We start from the raw sequence: 26,217 nt of genomic DNA, 5'->3' as shown, positions 1-26,217 counted from the left end.
GAGAAAGACTTTGTTAACCTTTTACCCAGAAATGTAGACCATGTTTTGTGGAGAATTTAGGTATGTGGGTGAAAAGTAAGTAAAAATCAAGTTGAAAACCAGGTAGAATGTGTCAGAGCTGCTTCTGCCTTCCCAGCCTCCCTCCTCCAGCCTGGCCCTTCTGCTCCTGGGTGAGTCTGTTCCCTCAACGGGCATAACCCTCCCTGATGAAAGAGACAGAGCTTCTCTGGCCCTTGTCCTTTGTTAATCCATTGTGGCAGAAATCTTCCAAAATTAGGTTAAATTTTACCTTTTTTTTTATTTTGTTTTTTTTGCAAAAATTGATTTTATTGAATCTTGGCCCTTGTTCATTTTTTTTTTTTTTTAACTTTCCCTGCTTGAATGGAGTGACATGGACGTGGTGTGTGTCCTGCGGCCAGTGGGGCAGGGTTATTGGCCCCATGCGATCCAACCCCCATGCACAGCCCGCAGGGTCTCCACAGCCCACTGGGCAAGCCCTCCATGTTCGCTGAGGTTGGGATGGGGCAGGATTTGGGGGGGACAGACACCCCATCAGGACGGCAGGAATGATCACGGTGTTTGCCTCTGCCTTTGTCTGCGTGACCTGCCAGCACCCCTTCCTGTCTCCTTGGCTAGGGCAGTCCTTTCGTTTAGGCTGTGCCTGTCTCCAACGATGCCTCATCTCTGAGGTATTTTTCTTTCCTCGCCTCGCCCGGTTTTTCTTATTTCTGGAAGGCTAGAAGCCAGACTTCAAAGCGGGGTAGGATGGTGTGTAAGGTCAGATTCTGGGCTCTGAACACATGTCCTGAGGCTCTTCCGTGAGTCCAGTGCTTCTTTCCCACCTGCCGTGCCTCTCAAACTTTCCCCCCAACTTGCAGATTTTAGGCTGTTTTGTCAAGAATTGAAAACGTGAAGTCATTCCTTGAAATACTAGTTTCTCAGCTCTGTTACAGCAGGAAACTAGCGGAGGCGCCGTATCTGTGACCCTGTTCCCCACCCCCACCCCCACCACAGCACCCAGTAGGTGTTCAGCAAAGGTCGATGTGCTAATAGGCTTCCATGTGCTCATGTCCTGACACTGTGCTGCGTGCTCTAACTTACAGACCAGAAGGCAGTCCTCTGTGAAGAAAACCTCTGCAGACGCAAGTGAATACTATGAGAATTATATTGAGGAACTGAAGAAACAAGGCTTTCTACTGAGAGAACATTTTACACCTGAAGCAACCCAGTTAGCATCTGAAAAACTGCAAGCAGTAAGCTTGATTTCTACATATTCTTCTGTATTACTGATTAAATAGATTTAACAGAAATGTTTTCTTCATGACAAATAAAAAGCTGGCAGGAGATGAGAATAGGAGTTAAAAGAAGGGAAGAGGGGCCCACAGAGAGGCTCAAAGTCGAGTGGGGAGTGAGTCCCAGGATGAGCCACAGACCTCCTAGCTTCCCAGAGATTTTACTGGGAGCCAGGCCCAGGAGTCAGGGTCCTCAAACCCTTAATGCCACTTGATCTTTAATGCCACAGCAGGCCTAAAGAATTGCAGAGTGAATAAAAAGGCAGGAGGGAAAACAGCATGGGGGTAAAAGAGAAGAGGGTCAAGAGAGGAGGACAAGGAGCAAGGGCAAGTTGGGAGGGGCCCGGGGTTAACAGTCACCCTCTCCTGGGATGACATGGGCTGTTTCCTCTCACACCTCTGCTTATCTCAGGTTTAAAGGAGCACACTCATGAACTCTTTGTGGATGTTTCTCTGTTTCTCTGTGGTTGCAGTTGCTTTTGGAGGAGGTAATAAACTCGAATGCCCTGAGCCCCGAGGTGAGCGGCTTGGTGGAGATGCTCTGGGCAGAAGCCCTCGGCCGCCTGGAGGACACACTGCTGAGACCTGTGGGCATGATGAGCCTGAATGACGTGAGTGCCGTGTCCTGGAAGCAGGTTCTGCCAGGCAAGCCTGCCTTCTGCTTGTGGCTTAGAGGCCTGTGCCTCATCTGAACCAGGCTCCCGCTGTGCTGCTGCTCTTCCTTCTCTCGATGGAGAGAGGGGCACGAGGGGCGCTGCTGGGAAGTGGACTTCCGAGGAAACTAGAGTCCCATCTGCAGCATCAGCCTCGGGAGCAGAGCAGGGCAGGCCTGGGACATGGGCGCTGCAGATCCTCAGGGAGAGGTACAGACCCTGGTCCACTTCAGAGTGACCGTCTTGAGCCTTCGACCGTGTGGGGAAGGGCAGGTGCACCTGCAGCCATCAGGAAGCTCTTCTTGACTGTGTACAGTTGAAGGAGCAGGTGAAGAAGGTGTTCCCAGGGGTAGAGCATGTGTGGCTGCACCAGCACATTGAAATAACTCGTGGAGAGAGTAATGGGATCAAGTCCAAAGGCACTTGTGTGATGAAAAAGGTGTTCTGGTGGGCTTCATCCCTGAGCCTGATCCAGACGTCTTTCTAAATGTCTCGTGTGGAAGGAAGTCCCCTAGTGAGAACTCCTCTCTGTGGACTCGAACGTGGATGCAGACACGCTGACACTGAGGACTCTGGTTCCCTCCTCTAGTTAAGCCCAGCCCAGTTTGGAAATGAGATGCATTTTCAACAGCATCAAGCTTGCTTTGTATGTGTCCAGTCGAAAGCTAATAGTCATGTATCTAAGAACCATCTTAGGTATTTTTATACAAGTTACTTTACTTTTTCTAGATTATCAAGTTAAATTTTCATAATCATGTGTCATCTTCTATTTAAAGGTGAGCAAGGCAGAGGGAATTCTCCTCCTGGTAAAGGAAGCAATGAGAAATGGAGAAACACAGGAGCAACTGCAAATGATGCTGACCGAGTTCTACAGATTAATCCCTCACAGAGCTGCTGTGGCCGAGAAGGTCAGCCTGAGCCTGCTAGCTAAGAAGGAGGACCTGTGCCAGGTAAGCCTCTGCACCTTGGGGTTCAGTTTACACTTTGTGGGGACAGGGGAGAGGGGTCTTTCACATCTGACTGAGATAACACTGGATCACAAAATTTGGCTCTTGAGATTCCTCAAAAACAAACGGTTGAGCCATTTGGGGGTGATTGGGGTCCTTATGGAAGTTACCTGAATCACACTCCCAAAGGAGCCTGTGTTGGAAGAATGGTGCAGAAGCAAGTGTTTAGAATTGTTACGCTGGGGACTTCCTGATGGTCCAGTGGTTAAGCATCTGCCTTCCAATGCAGGGGATGTGGGTTCAATGCTTGGCCTTGGAACTAAGATCCTACCTGGTCCCAGGCAATTAAGCCCACACACTGTATCTAGAGAAGCCTGTGAGGAAGACCTAGCACAGTCCCCCCGCCACACACACACACACACACACACACACTCACATACACAAAAAAAGAATTTTCAAAATTGCTATGTTGTGAAATGACTTTCTGGATCAGGAGATAGGTAGGATTCTTTCCTAGAAGAAACAGAAAGCTGCTCCTGACTTGAACAATGAGGAGGCTTGTCACCCTGTAGGACGAGTAGTGCAGCTGTGGGGTGGCCACTAGTCCAGTTCACTCAAGGCTGCGACCTCACTGGGGCCTGGTCTCTTCCCACTTCTGTGCTTCCTGTAGGAATGGCTCCCCCCTCTGCCAACTCCCCTTCCCATCAGCCCACAGCATCCTTCCTGGATGGTTTCTTCTTATGTTTCTTGGAGGATGCCCCCAGTACCCTCTTATTTTTCTTTTTATTATTATTTTTAAATTAAGTATAGTTCATTTATAATATAGTGTTAGTTTCAGGTGTACAGCGAAGTGGCTAGGTTTTATATACACACATAGCTATATACATATATATTGTACACATATATATACACACATGTACACATATATATATACACACATGTACTTTTCTATGATAGGTACTGTAAGATGTTGGATATAGCTCCCTATGCTACAGTAAATCCTTGATTTTTTATTTCTTTATATTTACTTCTTTTATATGTAAGGGTATGTATCTGTTAATCCCAGACTCCTAATTTATCCCTCCCCTTTTGTAACTATAAGTTTATTTTCTATGTTTGTGAGTCTGTTTATGTTCCATAAATAAGTTCATTTGGCTTCCCTGGTGGCTCAGACAGTAAAGAATCTACCTGAATGCAGGAGACATGGATTTGATCCCTGGGTCGGGAAGAAGCCCTGGAAAAGGGAATGGCTACTCACTCCACTGTTCTTGCCTGGAGAAATTTCATGGACAGAGGAACCTGGCATGTTGCAGGCATGGACAGAGGAGTCTATGGAGTCACAAAGCATTGGACATGACTTAGCAACTGAACAACAACAATATTGATTCCACATACAAGTGACATCATGGATATTTGTCTTTGTCTGACTTACTTCACTTAGTGTGATAATCTCTAGTTCCATCCATATTGCTGCAAATGGCATTATTTTAGGCATTATTTCATTCTTTTTTATGACTGAGTAGTATTCCATTGTATATATGTATTACATCTTTATCCATTCATCTGTCAGTGGGCATGGGTTGCTTCCATGTCTTGGGTATTTCTTTAGCCAGAAGCAAGTCATGTGTGCATAGCTAAGCCAGTTTCTGCTGAGGAGGATAGGATTACTGAGACTGCTCGGAAGTGGGGGAAGGAGCTGTTCTTTCACAGAGAACAGCAGGAAGGCAGACAGGGCTCACCCTGTCCCGGGTGAGGCAGCACCCACTCTGACTCTGGGTTGCCACATCTGAGCATAAAGGATTTGGGACAAAATCAGAGATCCATGACCTCTAGACTTGAGGAGTTTTTGGATGTTAAATTTTGCATGTTTGAGGGAAATTACAGCTTCCCACAGATTCCCAAGTGGTGCTAGTGGTAAAGGACATGATTGAAGCGACTTAGCATGCATGCACACACCGATTCCCAGAGGAGTCTGTAATCCAAAATATGTGAGGAACCAACAAATGAGATGAGCTAGTGAATGAGCTGACAATGGACCTCCATGTTTAAAGTTCCATGATTTCCTCAACACTGAGTGTAACTTCAGTTCCTGGTTTTGCTACTGAGAGGGTGTGTGTGCTGCCCACCCAAATACTGTTAACCTGGATTCTGTATTTTCAGTAGATCACACATCCCCATGATTCAGAAGTCAAAATTATATTTAAAAGGTGTACTATGTTGCACCCTGTCCCCACCACCCCTATTCCAGCTCCTCTTCCCGAACACATAACCATGCTTGTTAGTTTCCTGTTTGTCTTTGCACCATTTCTTTATGCAAATAAACGTGAAAATGAACAAGCATACTTAGTCCTTCCCCCTTTTTCTATGTAAAAAGTCATATACCCTCTTCACTGTCCTACACCTGTTTTCTTTACGTGACATAATGTACTCTGAGTGTGGAGACCACCCTCATTCTGGTCCACGGTGGGACATGCCCCTGGGTGGGCATCCTCCACCCATCCCCGCCAGACACAGTGAATGACGCCACAGGAAGTAAACGCTCTGTGTGTCTGGTGTCTTGTTCTTGCGCAGGGACATCTCTGAGAGGCAGTCCCCAAGGGAGAAGTGCAGCCCGAAAGAATAAACACGTCAGTAATGGGTGATTTTGTCTGCTTCCCTCAGGGTTTCTCTGTGCTGCCCTCTCACGGCCGATGAATGACAGTTTCCTTTTCTTGTCATCTTATGAGCTGTGTCTTTGTCAAACTTCACCATGTGTATGCACTAGAAACGGCTTCGGTGTAGTGAGTCTGAGCACCTTTCCAGATGTTTTAGGGATGTTTGTGTTTCTTCTGTGAACTGTCTATTCATGTCCTTTGCCTCTTTCTTGGGTCTTGATGTTTTTATTCATGGTTTTTAGGACCTTTGTAAGTTAAGAAGCTTAATCTGTGTTATGAATTGTGACTATTTGGCGGTTTTTGCAGTTTATTTGGGTTTCTTTCTTTGCTCATACTGAGTTTGTTGGTGGTGAAAAAAGCTTATTCAACCTTTTTGAGAAATGCAGTATGATATAAATTATTTTGATATGTGGTCGTTCCGACGTGTCAGAAGTAGAAATGACTGTAATCATTTCTGCTTACAGCTAATAAGAGACATGGTTAATGTCTGTGAAACTAATTTGGCCAAACCCAACCCACCGTCTCTTGCCAAATACCGAGCTTTGAGATGCAAAATTGAGCATGTTGAGCCGAACACTGAAGAATTTTTGAGAGTAAGAGAAGAAGTGTTGCAGAATAATCACAGGTAGGATTACAGGAGATAGGTGAGGGTCTACTCTTTAACTTGCTTCAGATTCTGGTACAGCAGATCTTCACACACCTAGATAATTAATCCTCACTGCAGAGTAATCACGATGTGGTGACAGATACTCACTTCTGTGTCTATAATAGGGCTCAGAGCTGTGTTCTGTGCTTAAACACTCCCCACTGTTGCAGTCCATTCCAAGTTCACCTACTGTTGCACAGAATTAAATTCTAAAAATTGAGATGTTTTGTTTGTTCACAAATGCAGTGTTTAAGTGCTGAAGGGTATTGCATGGGAAAATCCACTCAAATTAAGATTTTAAGGTGAAGAAACATGTTTTGGATCTCTCTCTGAACCTGGCTGGACTGCTAAGCAGCACAGAAGGTCAGCTGTTTATTACTTTCTTGACCTTGTCTCGTCAGGGTGTCAGCTTGGCAAGGCTGAGACCGTGTTTTCTTATTTCTGTTGCTGGTAGAGTACTTAGCACAGAGTATGTTTGTTAAATGAATGCATGAATGTTGAACGAAGGAACATATTCAATTTGTATATTCTGTGTATGTTTGATAAAATACGGGATATTTTGTATGATGTTTTATAGCCTACTTATAACACTTACATCTTACTATAAGTTTTGTTTCACATTCTTACTTATTTTTAAGAGAGTATTTTTTAATGGCTGCATAGTATTTCCAAGAAATGTTGCATTGTGATTCATTGAATCAGTTCTCTAATAATGGACATTTGGGCGGTTTTGGGTTTTCTGCTGCTGCTAACAATTTTTTATTGTGCTTTCAATTATGTAATCTCTTCTAATTCTACAGTAAGGGTCCAGTGGACATCTTGCAGATATTTAGAGTTGGCAGAGTGAGTGAAACCACAGAGTTCCAGGGCCACCTTGGCAATGTCAGGCACTTGCTGCATGGGTCTCCTGTGCAGAGCTTCATGGGAATCCTGTCCCGGTAAGAGCACACCATCTCTATTTTCCAGACTTTCAGCTCACAGTTAGACTTTTTTTGCTGTAGTACGTGGATCTATTCCATTGAAGTCAGCCAGCTTATTGAATTGCAGAGAAAACTGAACACTTTATAGTTAAGTGTGTAATTTAAGTCATATGTTAATTATTATATATTTTAAAGTGTAGTGCATGGAAATGAATTGCTTCTTGAGGAAAGGGGATTCTCTATGTCCTGAGTCTTCTCTGTGTATCTAACTCAAAGATAGTCTAGAAATTAGAGCTCCCAGATGCCACGAATTATCTATTCAAAACATAGCTCTAATTTCTGTTAGCTTTGAATAACACTTAATATTGGAGTTGAAACTGAAGTCACAAGGAGCAAGGGAAAGCATAGTAAGTCTAGATCTTAGTTAAATCCCCTGCTGCTGCTGCTGCTAAGTCACTTCAGTCGTGTCTGACTCTGTGCAACCCGATAGACAGCAGCCCACCAGGCTCCCTGTCCCTGGGATTCTCCAGGCAAGAACACTGGAGTGGGTTGCCATTTCCTTCTCCAATGCATGAAAGTGAAAAGTAAAAATGAAGTCGCTCAGTCATGTCTGACTCTTAGCAACCCCATGGACTGCAGCCTACCAGGCTCCTCCATCCATGGGATTTTCCAGGCAAGAGTTAAATCCCCTACCAAAGACTTACAAACATGCAGGCTCCACCGGGAAAAAGCTTTAACTGCTTCAGAAGAACCCAAAGACAAGCTGATTAGAAAGATACAGGTTTTCCTTGAATTGACCTATGCATTTTGTGCTATCACAATAAGAATACTAACAATACTAACAATTGACTTCCCTGGTGGTTCAGTGGTAAAGAATCTGCCTGCTAGTACAGGAGACACGGGTTCAGTCCCTGATCTGGAAGGATTCCAGATGGTGCGGAGCCACTAACCCCATGCACCACAGCTATAGAGCCTGTGCTCTAGAGCCCAGAAACTGCAACTACTGAAACCTGTCCACGCCAAAGCCCATGCTCTGCAACAAGAGAAGCCACCACAGTAAGAAGCCCGTGCACCACGACTAGAGAGAAGCCCATGCTCGCTGCAACTAGAGAAAGCCCACGAGCAGCAATGAAGACCCAGCACAGCCGTAAATAAATAAGTAAATAAACCTACTAACAAGATTTTTTTTTAAGAAAAGAAAAGCTGATTCTATAGCCCATATTTTTTTTTAATTTGAATTTACCAGGGTAATTCTGAAAAAGAAGGATAACCAGAGAGGATTAACCAGTCAGATGTTAAAAACATAAAGCTTTACTGGGTAAAACAGTGAGGTGAGAAATAGATGAGGCAACAAAATAAAAATCCACAAATAAATGCAAAAACATAGGGGATTTAATATATGATAAAGTTAGCTTTTATCTCTATGGGAAAGTTTATTTTCTTCAGTACCATATATGGATATAAATGGTTAACTGTCTGGAAAAAAATATAAAGTTGGATCCTTACTTCATTCCTCACACAAACTCCATGTGGATTGAAGATTTGAAAATTTAAAATGAAGCAGTAAAAACAATCTTTGAGTAAGAAAGATTATTTTAAGTACATCCCAAAAGCCATTTTACAAAATTAATTCTATTTCATAACACGGAACATAAACCAGATGTAATAAAAGGCAGGAGTCTCTCTTCTACCACCTTCCCAGAGATAATCTAGTTTGTTTGATTGCAGAGAGTTCTAGAAAGCAAGAATCTGCAATGGGAGCACAGTCAGCCTTGGCCTCATGGCTGTTCTGGTGAGCCCTTCATGGGCCCAGCCTGAGGGTGGGCAATGGCTAGCTGGCCAACCAGTCCAGATGGTGATGAGAAACAGTCTTGGCTGGGTCCATTTCAATGGCACCTGGAATTCCTACTCTGAGGTTACCTTGAAATATATTTTTCTTTTCACTTCATGCTAATTATTTATTTATTGACTTTCAGTTGGTATATTTTTTCCAGGTTTGTTGAGTTATGATTGACAAATAAAAATTGTATATCTTTAGGTTGTACAATGTGACTTCTTAAAGTTGTACAACGTGATGGTTTAATATACGTATTTATTATGAAAAGATCTCCATGATCAAGTTAATTAGCATATCCGTTAATTAGCATATCCATCACCTCTCAGGCTTACCTTTTCTTTTTCTTGTGGTGAGTACAGAAGGTCTAATACTATCTTAGCAGACTTCTGGTGTACAGTATCATCACAAACAGTCACCACTGTAGGCATTGCATCCCCAGAGTGTTTTCGTCTTGTAACTGGAAGTTCGTGATTTTTTACTAGCACCACCCCCTGTAGCTTCCCCCACCCCCAGCCCCTGGAAACCACAACTGTACTCTCTAGGTTTATGAGTTTGACTTTTTCAGATTCCACGTAAGTCTTGTAGTGTTTATCTGTGTCTGGCTTGTTTTACAGAAGTGCTTAAATAGCTTCTTTCTTGGCCAGAATTGTGAGGCTATAATGAAAGATTCCTTTTTTCTAGTAAATCACTATAATGTTCTTTTCCAGTGGGTTGCTTTTACCCAAAGTAGTTGAAGATCGTGGCATGAAGAGAACAGACATTGGAAATCTTGGGAGTGGGATATATTTCAGCGATTCAATCAGGTCAGTACCTTATCTTTTTAATCACATCATATACACCCGTCACCAAGGAGACATGATCAATACTTGCTGCAAGTTTTCACCTGTCTTTGCTTGGTGAGGATTTTTCACCAAGAACAGATAATTAAAACAGCCAGTTTTCTCAGTATATTGTAGAAGCCTGTCTTATGGTGGATATTTGGGAAAATTATATTTGAAATCATCTTAGTGATTTTACTATCCTAAGAGCTTTTACCTGTATTTACTCACTCAGTCTCACAGCAAACCTCTGAGGTCAGGCCTTGTGACTCCCACCCCGATCACAGATGAGAACACTGTGGGACAGTGGGGGTGACTTGCCGAAAGCCACACAGAACCTTGTCTTCTCCAGAGCCAGCGGTCCTGACTTCTGCAGCACATGACCTCGCTCACAGACAGGGCCTGGAATAATATCTGAGTCTGTCTTCATTTCAGCCACAGCATATTGAACTTACTAAGCACCAGGTTTAGTGCTTCAAGTACGTTGTTTGATAACCTCACAGTGGTATTGGGAATCATTTTATGAAGATGAAACACGTTTATGGAGTTTAAGTAACTTGCATTCAGGTCACAAAACTAAGAAAATGACAGGTTCAGGCCCAGGACAGAGGATGATTATCCAGGAATTTAAGGAGTCCCCCCAAATCAATGAGAGGAGGAATACCCAGTAAGCAAAGGGCAAAAGATATGAAGAGGAAACATGTATGGACACACTTGAAAAGATTAGTGATCAAGAACGTGCAAATCAAACCAGAATGAGACCATTTCACACCTGTTGTATCAAAAGACACTTCAACACCTTTAGGTGTTGGTGAGTCTCCCCTCCTGGAAAAGGGTCCCATCATCTTCATGGAGCTGAAGAGCAGCTGTGCTGATGTGACTCGGCGGTTGGGAGTCAGCACACCCCATCCTGGCTGCACGTGGAATCACCCTCGAGCTTTCAGACAGTGTTGGTGCAGAGTTCACTCAGATCAGCTCAGTCAGGGTCTCGGGGGCTGAGATTGGGCTCCCGGTAGTTTCTCTGCTCCGTGTATGACTTTAACACACAATCTGGGCTGAGAATCACCACCCTAATAAATACTGGTATACGTAGACAAGTGGGGATTGGACAGTGGGGTGGTGTTGTGCTGGTGTGGTCCAACGTTTCCATGTGTGTGTGTGCGTGGGTGGGTTAACCAGGTGCCCTCCACCTGCACGTGTCGAATGGATGAGCCTTAGAACCAGATCACAGAGTGACTCTCTCCACATAACATTATTACCGAGGGGCATGTGCCTATGTGCTGACTCCGAGAAAGAAAGACAAAATAATGATGCTCTTTTTCCTGAGCTGGTGGCAGCTACGATAGCTGTCTTATTATTGAGACTGAATATTTATAGAATAAATGCTTTCCTCTGTACAAAGTATTTCCAAGTAAGCACTTTTATATGTTAAAATATTTTTCAAAAGACAAACTGGCAGTCAGTTGAATTTAACCAAATTAAAGCCCTCAGTGGATATGGACAGTGGGGTTTTGGTGAGGAAGTGCAAGCAGACCAGACTGCAATGGGTTGAGAGCTGGTTCGCAGACAAGCCAGAGAAACAGTTGCTGATGGTGAGGAGCGAGGAGGCAGGAGAGGGGGGCGAGGGGAAGGGGAATAGATGAGCAGGAGGAGGGTGGGGTAGTCAGGGTCCTGTGTTTATAAATATGGAGCACCCATTAGCACAAACAGAAGTGCAAGTTTTAGAGGTGTGTCCTCAACAGTGCCCCCCAAGGCGCCCAGCCTGAATTCTTGACACAAAAGTTATTTTATTAAAGCTGTTGGTTCCTAAGAAAGTTAAATGGAATTGCTCATTTGGGCATCACTTGACATTTTGTTTTTCTACTTGGATCCAGAAGGCTTCATGAGGGTGCAGCATTGTTTGTCCCTTGACCAGTTCTTACATGGCATTTCATGTTCTTTCTGAACTTCAGTGCCAGGAATTAATCCACTTTTTCCTCTTATCAGATGGGCTTCTTCCTTCTCTTTCCTCAGTCTGTATATTTTAGTAGCTGATAAAGAGCTGCCTAGCACAGCAGAGGAGCAATAAATGTGTGTTTTACATAAAAATTTTAAATAAATAAGTAAATAGAGTTCTAAATGGAATCTTCAGAGATATTTCAATAACAGTAAAATTTGAAATATTCTACTAGCAAAGTCGTTTGGATTCTAGTTTTCCTACATGTATAAAATAGTGTTGCCATGCAACTGTAAAGTAAAACACATATGTGCTTACTTCCTGTGACACGCAGTACAAGCATCAAGTACTCGCACCCTGGACAGACAGATGGCGCCCGACTCCTGGTCGTCTGTGATGTCGCACTCGGCAGGTGCATGGACCTGCACAAGCGAGACTTCTCCCTGACGGAGGCACCACCCGAGTACGACAGCGTCCACGGGGTGCGGGGAACGGATATGGTCAGCTCGGACTTTGAGGTATTTCTATCGAGACAGACAAACAGGCTCCTGTTTTTATCAAATATGTTTAAGTTTAAATAATTACTGTATAGCTACTGTCTGAATTCAACAGTTTCTAAATTAACAAACATGAAATTCTGCTTTTATGAAAACATTTGCCAATAAAGTTTCTTTTCCTTTATTATTAAACTTCTGTTTTCTCTAGGATGATGAATTTGTTGTATACAAAACCAATCAGGTTAAAATGAAATATCTTGTTAAATTTTCTGTACCTGGAGATGAAATAAAGGACTTTCATCCTTGTGACAATACGGAACTAGAGGAAGACAGACCTGAGTTTTCAAATTTTTCAGCAGTTGAAGGTAAGATGGCTTTTTTGACTGCTGTTCTCTATGATGTTTATAGAACTTAAACATTGTATTTTCAGTGAAATTTATATTCATGTCTGGTAACTATATCTCTGATTTCTTACATAAATGCTTCATTTCCTTTTTTATTTTGTAAAAACAAAACCTGGGGTGATTGAGAGATCGGATGATGTCAGAGCCCCCTGTTACTTCATTAACGCGCTGAGGCTGAGCTACCACCCCCCCGAACCAAGTCCAGGTGTCGTAGTGTAGAAAACGAAGCCTTAGAGTTGAGTAAGTTGAGTAGCTTGCCAGTTACCAGGCTGTGCAACCTCAGACAAACCTCATAACCTTTCTGGGCTCAGCTTCTCCCCTGTGGGAATGAGATCAACACCTGCATTACGTGAAGGGGCTGCAAAGTCACCATGTGCAGCTTGTGTGTCAGCAGAAGGTGACCGCTTCTCAGAAAATTGTAAATTCAAACTAGTATAATATTAATTGATAGCATTTAAAAACACATCAGCATTTTAAACTGTGATCAAATTATTTTTTATCAGAAATATATGGCTTCATGTAGAACATAACCCCTGTTTTCTGCTGGGAGTCACTAAGTGTGTATCTCCTAAGAGTGTATCTGCCTCTCTAGCCCAGTCCGGCACCTTCCCCACGTGACTCATGGGGACATGGGCTTCCTGGGACTGAAGTCTGAGAGACCTTCTGTTGCTGCAGTTCTATGGCACAGTGACAATGCTGACTGAGCAGGGAGTGCAGAAACCCAGATTCATACTTGAGATACACTTAATAGGTGTTCTGAAGACCTGTGTGTGCTTGTGTATGTTTAAACTCTGAATTTGCGAGATGATGCCGCGTAGTTAGTAGACTTTAAAAAGGCAGCATGCCCGTTGGGAATGCTTCCCTCACCCCATCTCATGTGGGTTAACTTTTCAGAAATGGTGACTGAGAATCATAAAATGCTATTTGTCCACTTACCCTAAAATGTAACATTTGAAGGGAAGGGGAAGGAATAAAGGTCAAATTGACAGAAACAGACAGTGGAGGGAAGGCTTTCAAAGCTGATATGAATGTTTCTGACTTGCAGATCACCAGCTTCCAGGCAGCACGCCTTTCCCCGACATCAAGGCCGGCCTCCAGGATGCCTCTGGGAATTCAGTTCCTCTGGAGGACGTTCACATCAAGGGGAAAATAATAGACTTTGTAGCCCAGGTATGTTCTTTGTGGTTTTGTGATGCTTAAACTAAATGAATATAAATCATACACAAGAATTGGATTACAGTTGTGTGAACTAAACACGTACATTTCTAAAATTTGTTCATTGAGCACCCAGTGTGTGCCTGGGGCCATCCTAAGCTCTAGGTGAACCGCAAGGAGCAGGCTAAGGAAAGCCTGCCTGGTAGAGCAGGACCAGGCAGTGCACTCAGGAAATAAATATGTAACATGGGCCTTCTGGAGAGAAAACCAGGGCAGGTAGGAGGGGATGGACTGGTGAACACGGTGGCCAACAAGGCCTCCTGAGAAGGGACATCTGAGGTGCCCATTCCAGGTGGTGGAAGGGCATGTGCAAAGGCCCTGAGGCAGGAGTGCACCTAACATGGGGTGCACCAAGGACCAGGGTGAAGAGGGGTGGGGGGAGCACGGAGGAGCAGTGGAGGCACCAAGGAGCAGGGTGGAAGGGACACTGAGGATCAGCATGGGGGGTGGGGGGCCCGGAGGAGCAGCGTGAGGGGGCCATGGTTGGAAGTGCATGAGGAGGCGGCAGGCACTCTTGTCAGGCACAGACAGACACACGGTGTGAGCGGGAAGCCTTTGGAAGACATTTGCAGTGATGTGTCAGAGCTGTGTTCTCACGGGATCACTCCAGCCCCTGCCCTCCTCCCCAAGTTGAGGACAGTCAGAGGATGACCAGTTAGGAGACACAGGTCTGTCCAGGAGCACACCGTGCAGGGATGCGGGCTGGAGCAAGGCCTGCAGGGGGAGGGAGGCAGGCTGGCCAGAGAGACTGGCTGTGGTCCTTCAGAGGGAAGTGGGGCTGGTCTTTAGTGAGCACCTGACTGGGGAAGGCGGGGGTGGGGCGGGGAAGAGCCTGCCTGCCACCCCTGAGGCTGACACCGAGTGGGTATGTCTGACCTCCACCCCTGCCAGTGCTGACCCACCCCCACAGCCCTGAAGCCTCTGGGGGCACCATGTCCAGCTATGGGAAGGACCCAGGTGTGGGCTCCAGGCAGGGCACTACAGGCGCTCCTCTCTGTGGGGCCGTGTAGAAGCTGTGAGCACATGACTGCCACTTCCTGTGACTCAAGCTTCATCTGCACGTCAGTTCTTCCCAGACTGCACAGGGTGAGCACTTGTTGTACTGTTGTTTGAACGAGGAGGCACTGAACAATATGATAAAGACCAGTCTGAACTCGTCATTCCGACTGGATAGTCTGGGATGGATTGAGTTGTGGGGGGACTGGTGTTGACTGCAGAGGAGCCCTGGGGTTTGAGAGCCCAGTTAGGAGTTCGTGCTCATCCTTCTCCAGCCTGATCATGTGGTGGTTTCCTTGGGTGTAGATGAGACAGCAGTGCTGGGCTGCCCATCGGTGGTGGCTGTTCCGCGTAGTTTCCTCAGGTGCAGCTGAGACGGTAACGCTGGGCTGCCCGTCAGTGGTGGCCATTCTCCGATGGTTTCCTTGGATGTAGATGAGACGGTAATGCTGGGCTGCCCGTCGGTGGTGGCCATTCCACAGTGGTTTCCTTAGGTGTAGATGAGACAGTAATGGCTGGGCTGCCCATCGGTGGTGCCTGTTGCGCATAGTGAACGTGATAGTCCCGGTGCACACAAGTGTTGCAGGAGCGGCCTGTGTCCTCCGTGTGTCACTGTGGATTAGACACTGTTTGATGAGGCTTTTCCGTGGAGAAGTTTGCCCCACACATATCTCGTGGTGCAGCTGTGAACCTTCCTCTCATTTCTGGATAGCTGGCCTGTTGTTTGACTTGAGTGTCCACACAGGCCGGCAGCAGGGAACTTGGCTATACGTGGCCCACTCTGGACTTCTCAGAGTGAGCTTAATGTTTTCAGTTTAACAACTAAACTGAACTAAAACACTAATTGCATTTGAAGGAGGAAGATTAAGATGTCAAAAATGTGTACAGAGTATTGGTTTCTGTTGTAAGTCCTAGTAAAAATCCTCCATCATCTTTACTTAAAATTTCTTTCTTTTGGTGCCTGTGCATCATCAAAGGCAGTGACTTGGATGTGGTCTTGACCTCTGGGCCTTACATGCACAGCAGTTTCCATTAATAGCTGTTCCTGCAAACATCATTAATGCAGTTTCATCAAATATATGGGTTTTTCTTCTTCAGGTCATTGTTTTTCAAACATACACAAACCAAAGTCATGTGCCCATTGAGGCAAAATATGTTTTTCCTTTGGACGACAAGGCAGCTGTATGTGGTTTCGAGGCTTTCATCAATGGGAAGCACGTGGTGGGAGAGGTAAGGGAGAACCCCGGCTGTTCTGTGGGGATGGGCCATCCTAAGTCCCTTAGTTTCGGGCTGAGTGGCAGCCTGGTCATAAAACAGGATGTTCCTGGAAGAGTCAGGCCCTTGTACAGCCAGCCTCCACTCAGACATCTGGCGTCCCTCCCTGGTTAGCTAGCCTCTGTCCCTGCCTGTCCAGATTCCTTGTCCAAACACTTCAACAAACAGTGATTTCAGTATCAAAAGTTTGAGAGACACATTGGAAAATTGGTGAAGCCCTTTATGTATTTTTGCAAAAATACTGATCCTTTGTACCCTGCTATAAAAGCCAACTGAAGTGAAGAAAAATATGTCCAGAAGAAGTATAAATTGATTAATTCTTTGTTTATTCTAAGAGTCCACAGTTGCAATAGTAACTCACATTTTATCAAATTTAAGACGAACTTAATTTTTTATTTATTCAGAGTAAAGCTCCAAACTTCCTTTTCACTGTCAACTCTCAAATATTTTCGTCCCAGCTTTTAAAGAGCATCCTCTTCAATTGGCCTTTTCTGATTCAAATTCTTATTAGATAAGTACATTTTTATGATCACTGTATGTAAGTTTTCATTCATCTTAGATGCTTAGTTTTCTGTTTTTGCCTGGGTTTTAATAAATGTTGATGAAGTTTTCCTTATTAAAGTCTGAAGTCACTGTTCATATCGTGACTGGTACAACACTGTCTTTTTCAGATTAAAGAGAAGGAAGTGGCCCAGCGAGAGTACCGAGTGGCGATCAGTCAAGGTCATGGCGCCTACCTGATGGATCAGGACACACCCGTAAGACTTGATGTTCATCCAAGTCAGTTCCGTGTGCTTGCTAGAAAGGGGAGAATAGGTGGAAATTGATTTAGAATATGAAATTCTAATTTTCACTAGAAATTTAGCATATGAAATTCTAATTTTCACTAGAAAGTGGAATCATTTTTACTGGTTTAGGCTCTGGAGTTTCATGTGGTTGGGAAGGGAGGTTGGGCTAGTGAGACCCATATGACTTGTTTAGATAAAGGAGGAAATGGCCAGGGTCACCCAGCGGATCCTAAGAGCCATTTCTGTCCTTGGGAACTGCATTCCCCAGACGTGACAACGGAAAGAAACCATGTGGGCACATAATTTCCATCTTCCCGTAGAAGCGTAAGATATTTACATTTCCCCCAGAACTAAGCTAACTTAGCAGTTTATCCAGTTTTCACAAGTTGTGTCTCAGGAAGGCGCATCTGCAGGGCTTGGACTGGTTCCACGGTTAGGGTTAGGTCTTCACAGGGTCAGATGTGGAGATCTGGGAGGAGGAGCCACAGGGCCGCGTCCACGCTCTTCTTGCCTTAACTGTAAGATGTTTTAAGTATGCCTCAGGCAGGTGCTGGGCCGCATGCAGCCTCTCCAGCATAGACACATCAGTCGTTTGTAAAGACAGCCACAAGCTTCAGACACACCTCTGAGGAGGACTCATCGCCAGAATACTGTCAAAATGTGATGTTTGGAGCAAGCAGTTATTAAAATTACAATAGATTTAAGGGATAAATCTGCAGAATGGGGATTAACAAGAAGAGGTGATTATTCCACAGGGAGCTCACTACCCCTGTGCTCAAGTGCTGGGTCCCCTGGGGTCCCTATAGGGGCATGGTGCTATTACACAGGCCCCTAGTGCTCTTTATGCAGGTGGAGGCCCAGCTTGGAATCCCAGTGTTTAAGTGGTGAAGTAACAAGAGAGGTTAGATAAAAAGTTAATGGGAAAACAAAGAGAAAATTTGAGTGCCAAAAGCAAGGCTGGAAACAGTGCCCAGCCTCTGTGGAGAAGGCCTGCAGGAGTTAGACCCCTGTGTCAGGAGGCCCAGGTGCCCTAACCATGGGTCCCCTCTTCCTCTGAGGGATCAAGCTGAAATTCAGTTCACCTGGCTGCCTGGCAGCTCGGCCTTCCTTCAGGTTTGGGACAAGTTAGGATTCTGTAGGGGACCTGGGTGACACCACATGGGTGACAGCTGGCACCCATCCAGACCCTGTATCGGCAGTGCTACCATACACCTCCAGTGGTGCCTCTCCAGGAAGTCCTGGCCTCCATACCCTTCCCTTGAGGCTGAGCGCTGTGATAATCCTGTCTTCATTGTTTATTCCCACCTTGATGTCAAAGATAACAACACTTGACTCCTCAAATCCACATTAATCGTGATATCATACACCCCTAGTCTAAGCACACTGAGTTTTCACAGCAGCACTGTTGAGTGAAACAGAGCACAGGCTTGGCCATGTCAGGAGGCACCCAACATGGGTTCAGAGGAAGTGATCCAGCCTCTTTCTGACCTCACTAGGCATGAAGTTGTTTCCTTACACAGTGATTGGCAATACTCACTAAAAGAAAGCAAAGCAATTATTCTGAAAAGTAAGATGATGAATTTTCTAGAAAAGAGTTAAATGAGGGCCAAGCTTGGTGTGACAGGCTCCAGCTCTATAGCCAGGAGGAGTCTCCTGGTATACTGTGTCCGCAGAGAGGCCTTGGGGTTGAGGGGGTGGTCTCCAGGGAGGGGCGGGCAGGCATCCTGGGCAGAGCCCTGCGGCCACAGAGAGGCCATAGAGTTGCAGCGGGGGTGGGGGGGGGTAGTCTCCACTGGAGCAGAGGCCACTGGGTGCAGCTGCTCGGATCCCAGACCGCTGGGGAAGGGCCCTGGGTTCTTCTTCCGCACAACCAGTGCTGGTCTGGAGGCCACGTCCCCTTCTCTGAGGAGGAAGCAGGCAAGTTGTGATCAGACCATTTATGTAACAGGAGGGGATCGCCCAAAGGATAGAGATGCTTCTGAGACACAGGCTAAGTCATGTACTTCCATTTCAGGACATCTTCACCGTCAGCGTCGGGAACTTACCCCCAAAGGCCAAAGTCCTGGTCAAAATCACCTACATCACGGAGCTGAGCATCCAGGGTGCCTGCGCGGTCTTCTTCCTGCCGGCCACGGTGGCGCCCTGGCAGCAGGACAGGGCTCTGAGGGAGAACCTTCAGGTCTGTTTGGCGACAGCAGCTTTGTTGTGATTTATGCAGAGGAAAGAAACAGCATCTAAATAACCTAACCTTTGGGCCATAGAGTCAATTGTAGTGACATTTAGGGATTTAGACACAATTGTAGTGACATTTAGGGATTTAGACACATGTAACGTCTGCTTTATTGACTATACCAAAGCCTTTGACTGTGTGGATCACAATAAACTGTGGAAAATTCTGAAAGAGATGGGAATACCAGACCACCTGACCTGCCTCTTGAGAAACCTATATGCAGGTCAGGAAGCAACAGTTAGAACTGGACATGGAACAACAGACTGGTTCCAAATAGGAAAAGGAGTACGTCAAGGCTGTATATTGTCAACCTGCTTATTTAACTTATATGCAGAGTACATCATGAGAAACGCTGGGCTGGAAGAAGCACAAGCTGGAATCAAGATTGCCGGGAGAAATATCAATAACCTCAGATATGCAGATGACACCACCCTTAGGGCAGAAAGTGAAGAGGAACTAAAAAGCCTCTTGATGAAAGTGCAAGAGGAGAGTGAAAAAGTTGGCGTCAAGCTCAACATTCAGAAAACAAAGATCATGGCATCTGGTCCCATCACTTCATGGGAAATAGACGGGGAAACAGTGGAAACAGTGTCAGACTGTATTTTTCTGGGCTCCAGAATCACTGCAGATGGTGATTGCAGCCATGAAATTAAAAGACGCTTACTCCTTGGAAGGAAGGTTATGACCAACCTAGATAACATATTGAAAAGCAGAGACATTACTTTGCCAACAAAGGTCCGTCTAGTCAAGGCTATGGTTTTTCCAGTGGTCATGTATGGATGTGAGAGTTGGACTGTGAAGAAAGCTGAGCACTGAGGAATTGATGCTTTTGAACTGTGGTGTTGGAGAAGACTCTTGAGAGTCCCTTGGACTGCAAGGAGATCCAACCAGTCCATCCTAAAGGAGATCAGTCCTGGGTGTTCATTGGGAAGGACTGATGCTGAGGCTGAAACTCCAATACTTTGGCCACCTTATGTGAAGAGTTGACTCACTGGAAAAGACTCTGATGCTGGGAGGGATTGGGGGGAGGAGAAGAAGGGGACGATAGAGGATGAGATGGCTGGATGGCATCACCAACTCGATGGACATGAGTTTGGGTGAACTCCAGGAGTTGGTGATGGACAGGGAGGCCTGGCGTGCTGTGATTCATGGGGTCGCCAAGAGTCGGACACGACTGAGTGACTGAACTGAACTGAACGTCTGTGAGATGAAGAGAATAAACACAGATATGCTCAATGACATCCTGTTTTTATTCTGTTCAGTCTCTTTAAAGTTTATGTTGGTACTGCCTGCTCATTGTGAAGAATTTTGATAAGCATAAAGAACGCCAATAAGCCAAAGAGGAAACTTTAAACCATCCTTAATTCCGTCGCCAGAGACACCACCAAAGCTGCTGTTGCTGCTTTCCATACAGTGTTCAGACTCCCTGCTTTGTGTGCATCTGTATAAATTGTGTACTTGTGTGTGTGTGTGGATTCTTGTGGTGAAACTGAGCAGATACTTAGTTGTGCATATGTATTTTTCTTTTCACAGGATACAGTGGAGAAGATTTGTATAAAGGAAATAGGAGCAAAGCAAAGGTTAGTACCTAAAATACAAAAACCTGTCAATCATTCAGTGAACATTCATTTTATAGCTTAAGTTATCATTAAAAATTACACAGAAGAGCTGCATGTAGTTGGTCAGTAATTGGGATGTTGGATTGAGCCACCTCTCTGTTCACTTCGGTAGCTTTTCTCTGAGCATGTCTATCGAGATGCCGCACATGATTGAATTCATCTCCAGTGACACACACGACCTGAGAAAAAAGGTTAGTAGGTCTTTGCTTTCACTTCTTAAGAACTCGTATTTTAACGTTAGTTTTCCAAAGCAATACATGCATGTGGTTTAAGTTAAATTACACCAAATTACATCAGCTTATAATCAGGAGCAGCAGCTGGTCCTGCCTCACCCCTCCCCACACCACCGTCTAGGGACAGAGACTGACTTTACATGGTTTAGCTCTTTTCTGGTGGCTTCCAAAGATTTAATTAAATTTTCTACTGCTTGTTCTTGTTTCAGAAGAACAAACATCTGTTCCAGAAGTTATCTTTTTTTTTTCCATGTGTGCTTCTGTTTATTTATGTTATGGCCATTATGTATGTGCACATGTTAAGTCTCTTCCGTCGTGTCCAGCTCTTTTCAACCCTATAGACTATAGCCCACCAGGCCTTGTCTGTCCATGGGATTCTCCAGGCAAGAGTACTAGAGTGGGTTACCGTGCCCTCTTCCAGGGGGTCTTTCTGACCCAGGGATCGAGACCCTGCATCTCTTAGGTCTCCAGTATTGACAGGCAGGTTCTTTACCACTAGTACCACCCAGGAAGCTCTTATGGCCATTATATTGAATATAAATTTTTACATTTGTTTTTTTCACTCTACTTTGTATTGTAAATATTTTTGCAAGTATTCAAATTATTCTGAGATACAGCTTTTTATAAGCAACTATCCATTGTGACTATATAAGAATCTACCATTCACCTCTTGTTAAGTTTATAGGTTCTTGTTTTGTGGTTGTTGATTTTAAAAAAGCTCTCCAATGTCTATCTACTTGTCTTCTCTGGTCTCCATTCCTTCTTGCTGGAGGATCTTTCTCCATCTAGTCTTTCTTAAGGCTGCCAGAGGTATCTATTCTCTTTCTGTTATGGCAGATGAAGATGTAACCCACTTGCCCTCCTCTCACCTCAGTGCACATGTTTCTAACCCACTTATTCCAAGAGTTATAGTATGGTTTTTGGTTAAATCAATTTGCTGCTATTATTTAGTCACTAAGTCCTGTCCAACTCTTTGCAACCTTGTAGACTGTAGCGCTCCAGGCTCCTCTATCCATGGGATTCTCCAGGCAAGAATCTGGAGAGGGTTGCCCTTTTCTCCTCCAGGGGATCTTCCTGACCCAGGGATCAAACCCATGTCTCCTGCTTAGCAGGCAGATTCTTTACAGCTGTGCCATCTGGGAAACCTGGTTAAATCAATAGTAAATGTTTAAGTTATTATGAGTACATAAATGATAATTACACTGAGCCAAGAAATGTATTATGATGGCTTTTTTTCTTTTTACTTCTTTATATTTCTTGGGGGGAAAAATTGCCATTTTCTTCGTCTTCTAGTACTGTTTCTTCTCATTTGTTCTAACCTGTCATGTAAAGCCCCTCTGGGGCTGTTTTCGCTGTCTCAGTGAGTCAGCAACTCCTCTTCCCTGACCCTGCCTGCTCCCCTGGGGCTGCTGTCCACGAGGCTTTTCCTCTTTAGTTCCCAACACCTGACAGCACAGTCTCCCTTATAACCCGAACGTCTGAAAACATCCTCTTCTGCGTGCTTCTGCGTGGGTAGGTGATCCCACTCAGAACCTTGAAAAAATTGTCATCCCGCCCCCAGCATTACTTCTGAGAGATTAAACCTTTTTATCCCCTGTTCTTGATAGGCAGTTGTTTTGTTTTTGAGCCCTGAAAGAATTTCATGTCTTCTCTTTATCCCTGATGTTCTGAAAGTTCATCAGAACCTGACATTCATTCATCATATATGTAATTCCTGGCCTTTAGTTCTGGGGGATCTTCTTATATTTTAATGCACAAGTGTTTGTCTCCCCTTCACCTCTCAGTGGCTCTTAGTGAGACGTCCCTGAATTGAGCCCCTTGTTTTCTTACATTTTCTCTCCTGTTGTCCATTTCCTTGTCCTTTCATCCTGCTTTCTGGGTGGTTTTCTCAGTTGTAAGTTCCAGCCATTTTATTTAAATTTTCATTCTCTCTCTCTTTTTTTTGGCAAGAGCTCTTTTCTGTTCTGTAAGTATTCTCTTTTTTTCTGGCTTTTTGCTCAGTTGGCCTCCATTTTCATGTTAAAGGCTTTTCCTCCAGCATCTGAGTGGCCTCTCTCTATGTTTGTCCTCAGAAGTCAGTTACATGCTGTGTGGTAAGTGGGGCAAGTGGGCCCCGGGTCCCGGGGGCTCGAGGCTGGTGGCAGCTGGTTGGCTGGTGTCGGGGTGAGTCTCTTGTGTGTTTTTACCCTTGCAGGGTTGTGCAGAGTACCTCCAGGGTGTTCACAGGTATGACTGGGGATGCCAGCCTTCACTTCACTGCCCTCTGTGTCTGTGCTTCGTTATACTTAGGACTCCCGAGTCTGGACTCTACTTGGTTAAATTTCTCTAAGTAATAAATCCTCAATTTCCATTAGTGAGAAAACAGGTGCCAGCTGCTTGCTACCAAGGGCAGGGAGGGGACCTGGGCTAACAGCTCAGGGCATGATCTGCTCTCCGGTGCCTCCGAGGGGTCCTTCCCAGGGAGCTGCAGGCCCTGAGCCCACAGCTCATGGCTGCCCCGCCATGGGGCTCGGGCAGGGGCTTCCTCTCCTCTGGCTGAATCACTTAACACAGCTCTGTCAGTTCTCCATCTTCTTATTGAAATTTGCTGGCATCTTCTCTGCTTTTATCTTTGTTCCCATTTTCAATGTCTTTATGCCCTTTTTATTGTAGGGAGTTTTGGGATCTTGCTAGGGAATAGAGTTGTCTATGTGCTCAGTCGTGTCTGACTCTTTGCGACCCCATGGACTGTAGCCTGTTAGGCTCTTCTGTCCATCGGATTCTCCAGGCAAGAATACTGAAGTGGGCTGCCATTCCCTTCTCCAGGGGATTTTCCTGACCCAGAGATTGAAGCTGTGTCACTTGCATCTCCTGCATTAGCAGGAAGCTTCTTTACCACTACACCACCTGGGAAGCAAGGGAATAAAGTTAAACACATGTAAATAATACATTCTTAACAAAGAACCCCTTGGCATCAGAGCTTTTGCTGTGTAACAATCCCAACATTTTGTGGATTAAAACAATAAGCATTTGTTGTTTCTCAAGCTTTCCTCCTGTTGCTGGGGACAGGATGGGCTGGGACAGGTGGCTGACGGCCTGGTGTCAGCCAGGGTGCTGGCCCTGGTCTCTCACCTGCCATAGGTTAGCTCAGAGCTCAGCATAGCAGAGGAGGCAGCCCGTTCCACAAACACAGCACAAGCCCCTGCCTGCATTCCATCTGCCAGTGTCCCCTTGGCCACAGCACATTCAAGGGCAGAAAAATGGGCACGACCTCCTGAGAGGAGGAGCTGGAGAGTTTTACTACAGAGGGCAGGCCCAGAAATATACCATGCCGCCTTTGTCACTTAAAGCCTCCCCTTTGTATTTTCAGAAGGTATTTTATACTTATAAAAATACTATTTTACAATAAAGGCATAATTCTAAAATTCCCGTTGGGTTTTCTGTTTTACTATTCTGTGTTGTAATTATCTTCTGCATCCAGATAACAGGATACACAGACCAGTCACCTTTGGGTCCAGGGTCTGAGACTGTCTCCAGGGGGTTGAGTTTGCTTGTGTGTATCCACTGTAGATGAAGAAGGAAATGGCAATCCACTCCAGTATTCTTGCCTGGAAAATTCCATGGATAGAGAAGCCTGGTGGGCTACAGTCCATGGGGTTGCCAAGAGTTGACCATAGCTGAGCGACTGAGCACATGTACCTTAGAACCAAGAGGATAAAAACATGATCTGGTGAATGGATAGGAAAGCTATGGTACATATACACAATGGAGTATTACTCAGCCATTAAAAGAATACATTTGAATCAGTTCTAATGAGGTGGATGAACCTGGAGCCTATTATACAGAGTGAAGTAAGCCAGAAAGAAAATCACCAATACAGTATACTAATGCATATATATGGAATTTAGAAAGACGGTAACTATAACCCTGTATGCGAGACAGCAAAAGAGACACAGATGTATAGAACAGTCTTTTGGACTCTGTGGGAGAGGGTGAGGGTGGGATGATTTGGGAGAATGGCATTGAAACATGTATAATATCATATGTGAAACGAATCGCCAGTCGAAGTTCGATGCAGGATACAGGATGCTCGGGGCTGGTACACTGGGATGACCCAGAGGGATGGTATGGGGAGGGAGGTGGGAAGAGGGTTCAGGATGGGGAACACATGTACACCCATGGCAGATTCATGTTGATGTATGGCAAAACCAATACAATATTGTAAAGTAATTAGCCTCCAATTAAAATAAATAAATTTGTATTAAAAAAATAATAAATGAATTTTATTCTTGTTTTAAAAAAAAAAACGTGATCTTGGTCACACTTGTAAAACCTACAGTTCACAACATTGTTGATTTTTAATAGAGTTATGTAAATCATGCATGGATTTGCTACTTGATAGTATGGTGTAATTCACTTATTTACTTTGTTCTCACGGTTGTTTGTTTGCAGAGAACAGACTGCAAAGCTGTGATTAGTACTGTGGAAGGCAGCTCCTTAGACAGCAATGGATTTTCTCTCCTCATCGGTTTGGTTGATGTGTATCTCCCAAGAATGTGGGTTGAAAAGCATCCAGAAAAAGAAAGCGAGGTATACTCATTCTTACTTAGAAGTAGGAGATACTGTTGAAAAAGTATTTTAGGATAGATCATTTAAATTTGGAAATGATTGATAGTCTTGAAAAGCTAGCGTTACATAAAGAGCTCTCACCACCCCAGGACTTTACAATGAAAAATATTCGTGATAGAGGAGATTCCTTGGCAGTCTAGTGTTTCCACAGCAGAGGTTTCAGGTTCAATCCTTGCATGTGAGAGGCACAACCCAAAAATACTTAACGACATCAAGAATGAAAAATTTTTGTAGTTTCAAGCAAAGCCCCCATGTGGCATATTTCCCATAAAAATTGTCATTTTTACCTTTGTTGTTGTTTAGTAGCTAAGTTGGGTCTGACTCTTTTGCGACCCTATGGACCATAGCCCACCAGGCTCCTCCATCCATGGGATTTTCCAGGCAAGAGTACTGGAGCTGGCTGCCATTTTCTTCCTCAGGGGATCTTCCCAAACTAGGGATCGAACCCAAGTCTCTTGTGTCTCCTGCATTAGCAGGCAGATTCCTTACCACTGCACCACCTGGGAAGCAATTTTTACCTTAATAGTGTTCGTTGCTCAGTTGTGTCTGACTCTTTACGACCCCTTGGACTGTAGCCAGCCAGGGTCCTCTGTCCATGAGATTCTCCAGGTAAGAATACTGGAGTGGGTTGCCATTCCCTTCTCCAGGG

General features: G+C 44.8%; 1 protein-coding gene across 2 annotated transcripts in view; it reads left to right on the top strand.

Annotated features, from left to right (window-relative positions):
• The window catches only part of PARP4 (poly(ADP-ribose) polymerase family member 4), a 76,880-nt gene that overhangs the window by 14,889 nt on the left and 35,774 nt on the right, over nt 1-26,217 (top strand). For both annotated transcript variants that reach the window (XM_027557641.1, XM_027557640.1), the window contains 15 exons: nt 1,104-1,253; nt 1,766-1,903; nt 2,722-2,895; nt 6,011-6,171; nt 6,993-7,130; nt 9,657-9,752; nt 12,038-12,221; nt 12,409-12,565; nt 13,650-13,774; nt 15,914-16,045; nt 16,762-16,848; nt 18,893-19,057; nt 20,642-20,688; nt 20,840-20,918; nt 25,392-25,529. In XM_027557641.1, the coding sequence (XP_027413442.1) occupies nt 1,829-1,903; nt 2,722-2,895; nt 6,011-6,171; nt 6,993-7,130; nt 9,657-9,752; nt 12,038-12,221; nt 12,409-12,565; nt 13,650-13,774; nt 15,914-16,045; nt 16,762-16,848; nt 18,893-19,057; nt 20,642-20,688; nt 20,840-20,918; nt 25,392-25,529 (1,758 nt within the window). In that variant the 5' untranslated portion in view covers nt 1,104-1,253; nt 1,766-1,828. The remainder of the gene's footprint in view (nt 1-1,103; nt 1,254-1,765; nt 1,904-2,721; nt 2,896-6,010; nt 6,172-6,992; nt 7,131-9,656; nt 9,753-12,037; nt 12,222-12,408; nt 12,566-13,649; nt 13,775-15,913; nt 16,046-16,761; nt 16,849-18,892; nt 19,058-20,641; nt 20,689-20,839; nt 20,919-25,391; nt 25,530-26,217) is intronic.

Source organism: Bos indicus x Bos taurus, chromosome 12 (genome assembly GCF_003369695.1).
Source record: "Bos indicus x Bos taurus breed Angus x Brahman F1 hybrid chromosome 12, Bos_hybrid_MaternalHap_v2.0, whole genome shotgun sequence".
Lineage (NCBI taxonomy): Eukaryota > Metazoa > Chordata > Mammalia > Artiodactyla > Bovidae > Bos > Bos indicus x Bos taurus.
This window is presented reverse-complemented; position numbering and strand designations above follow the sequence as displayed.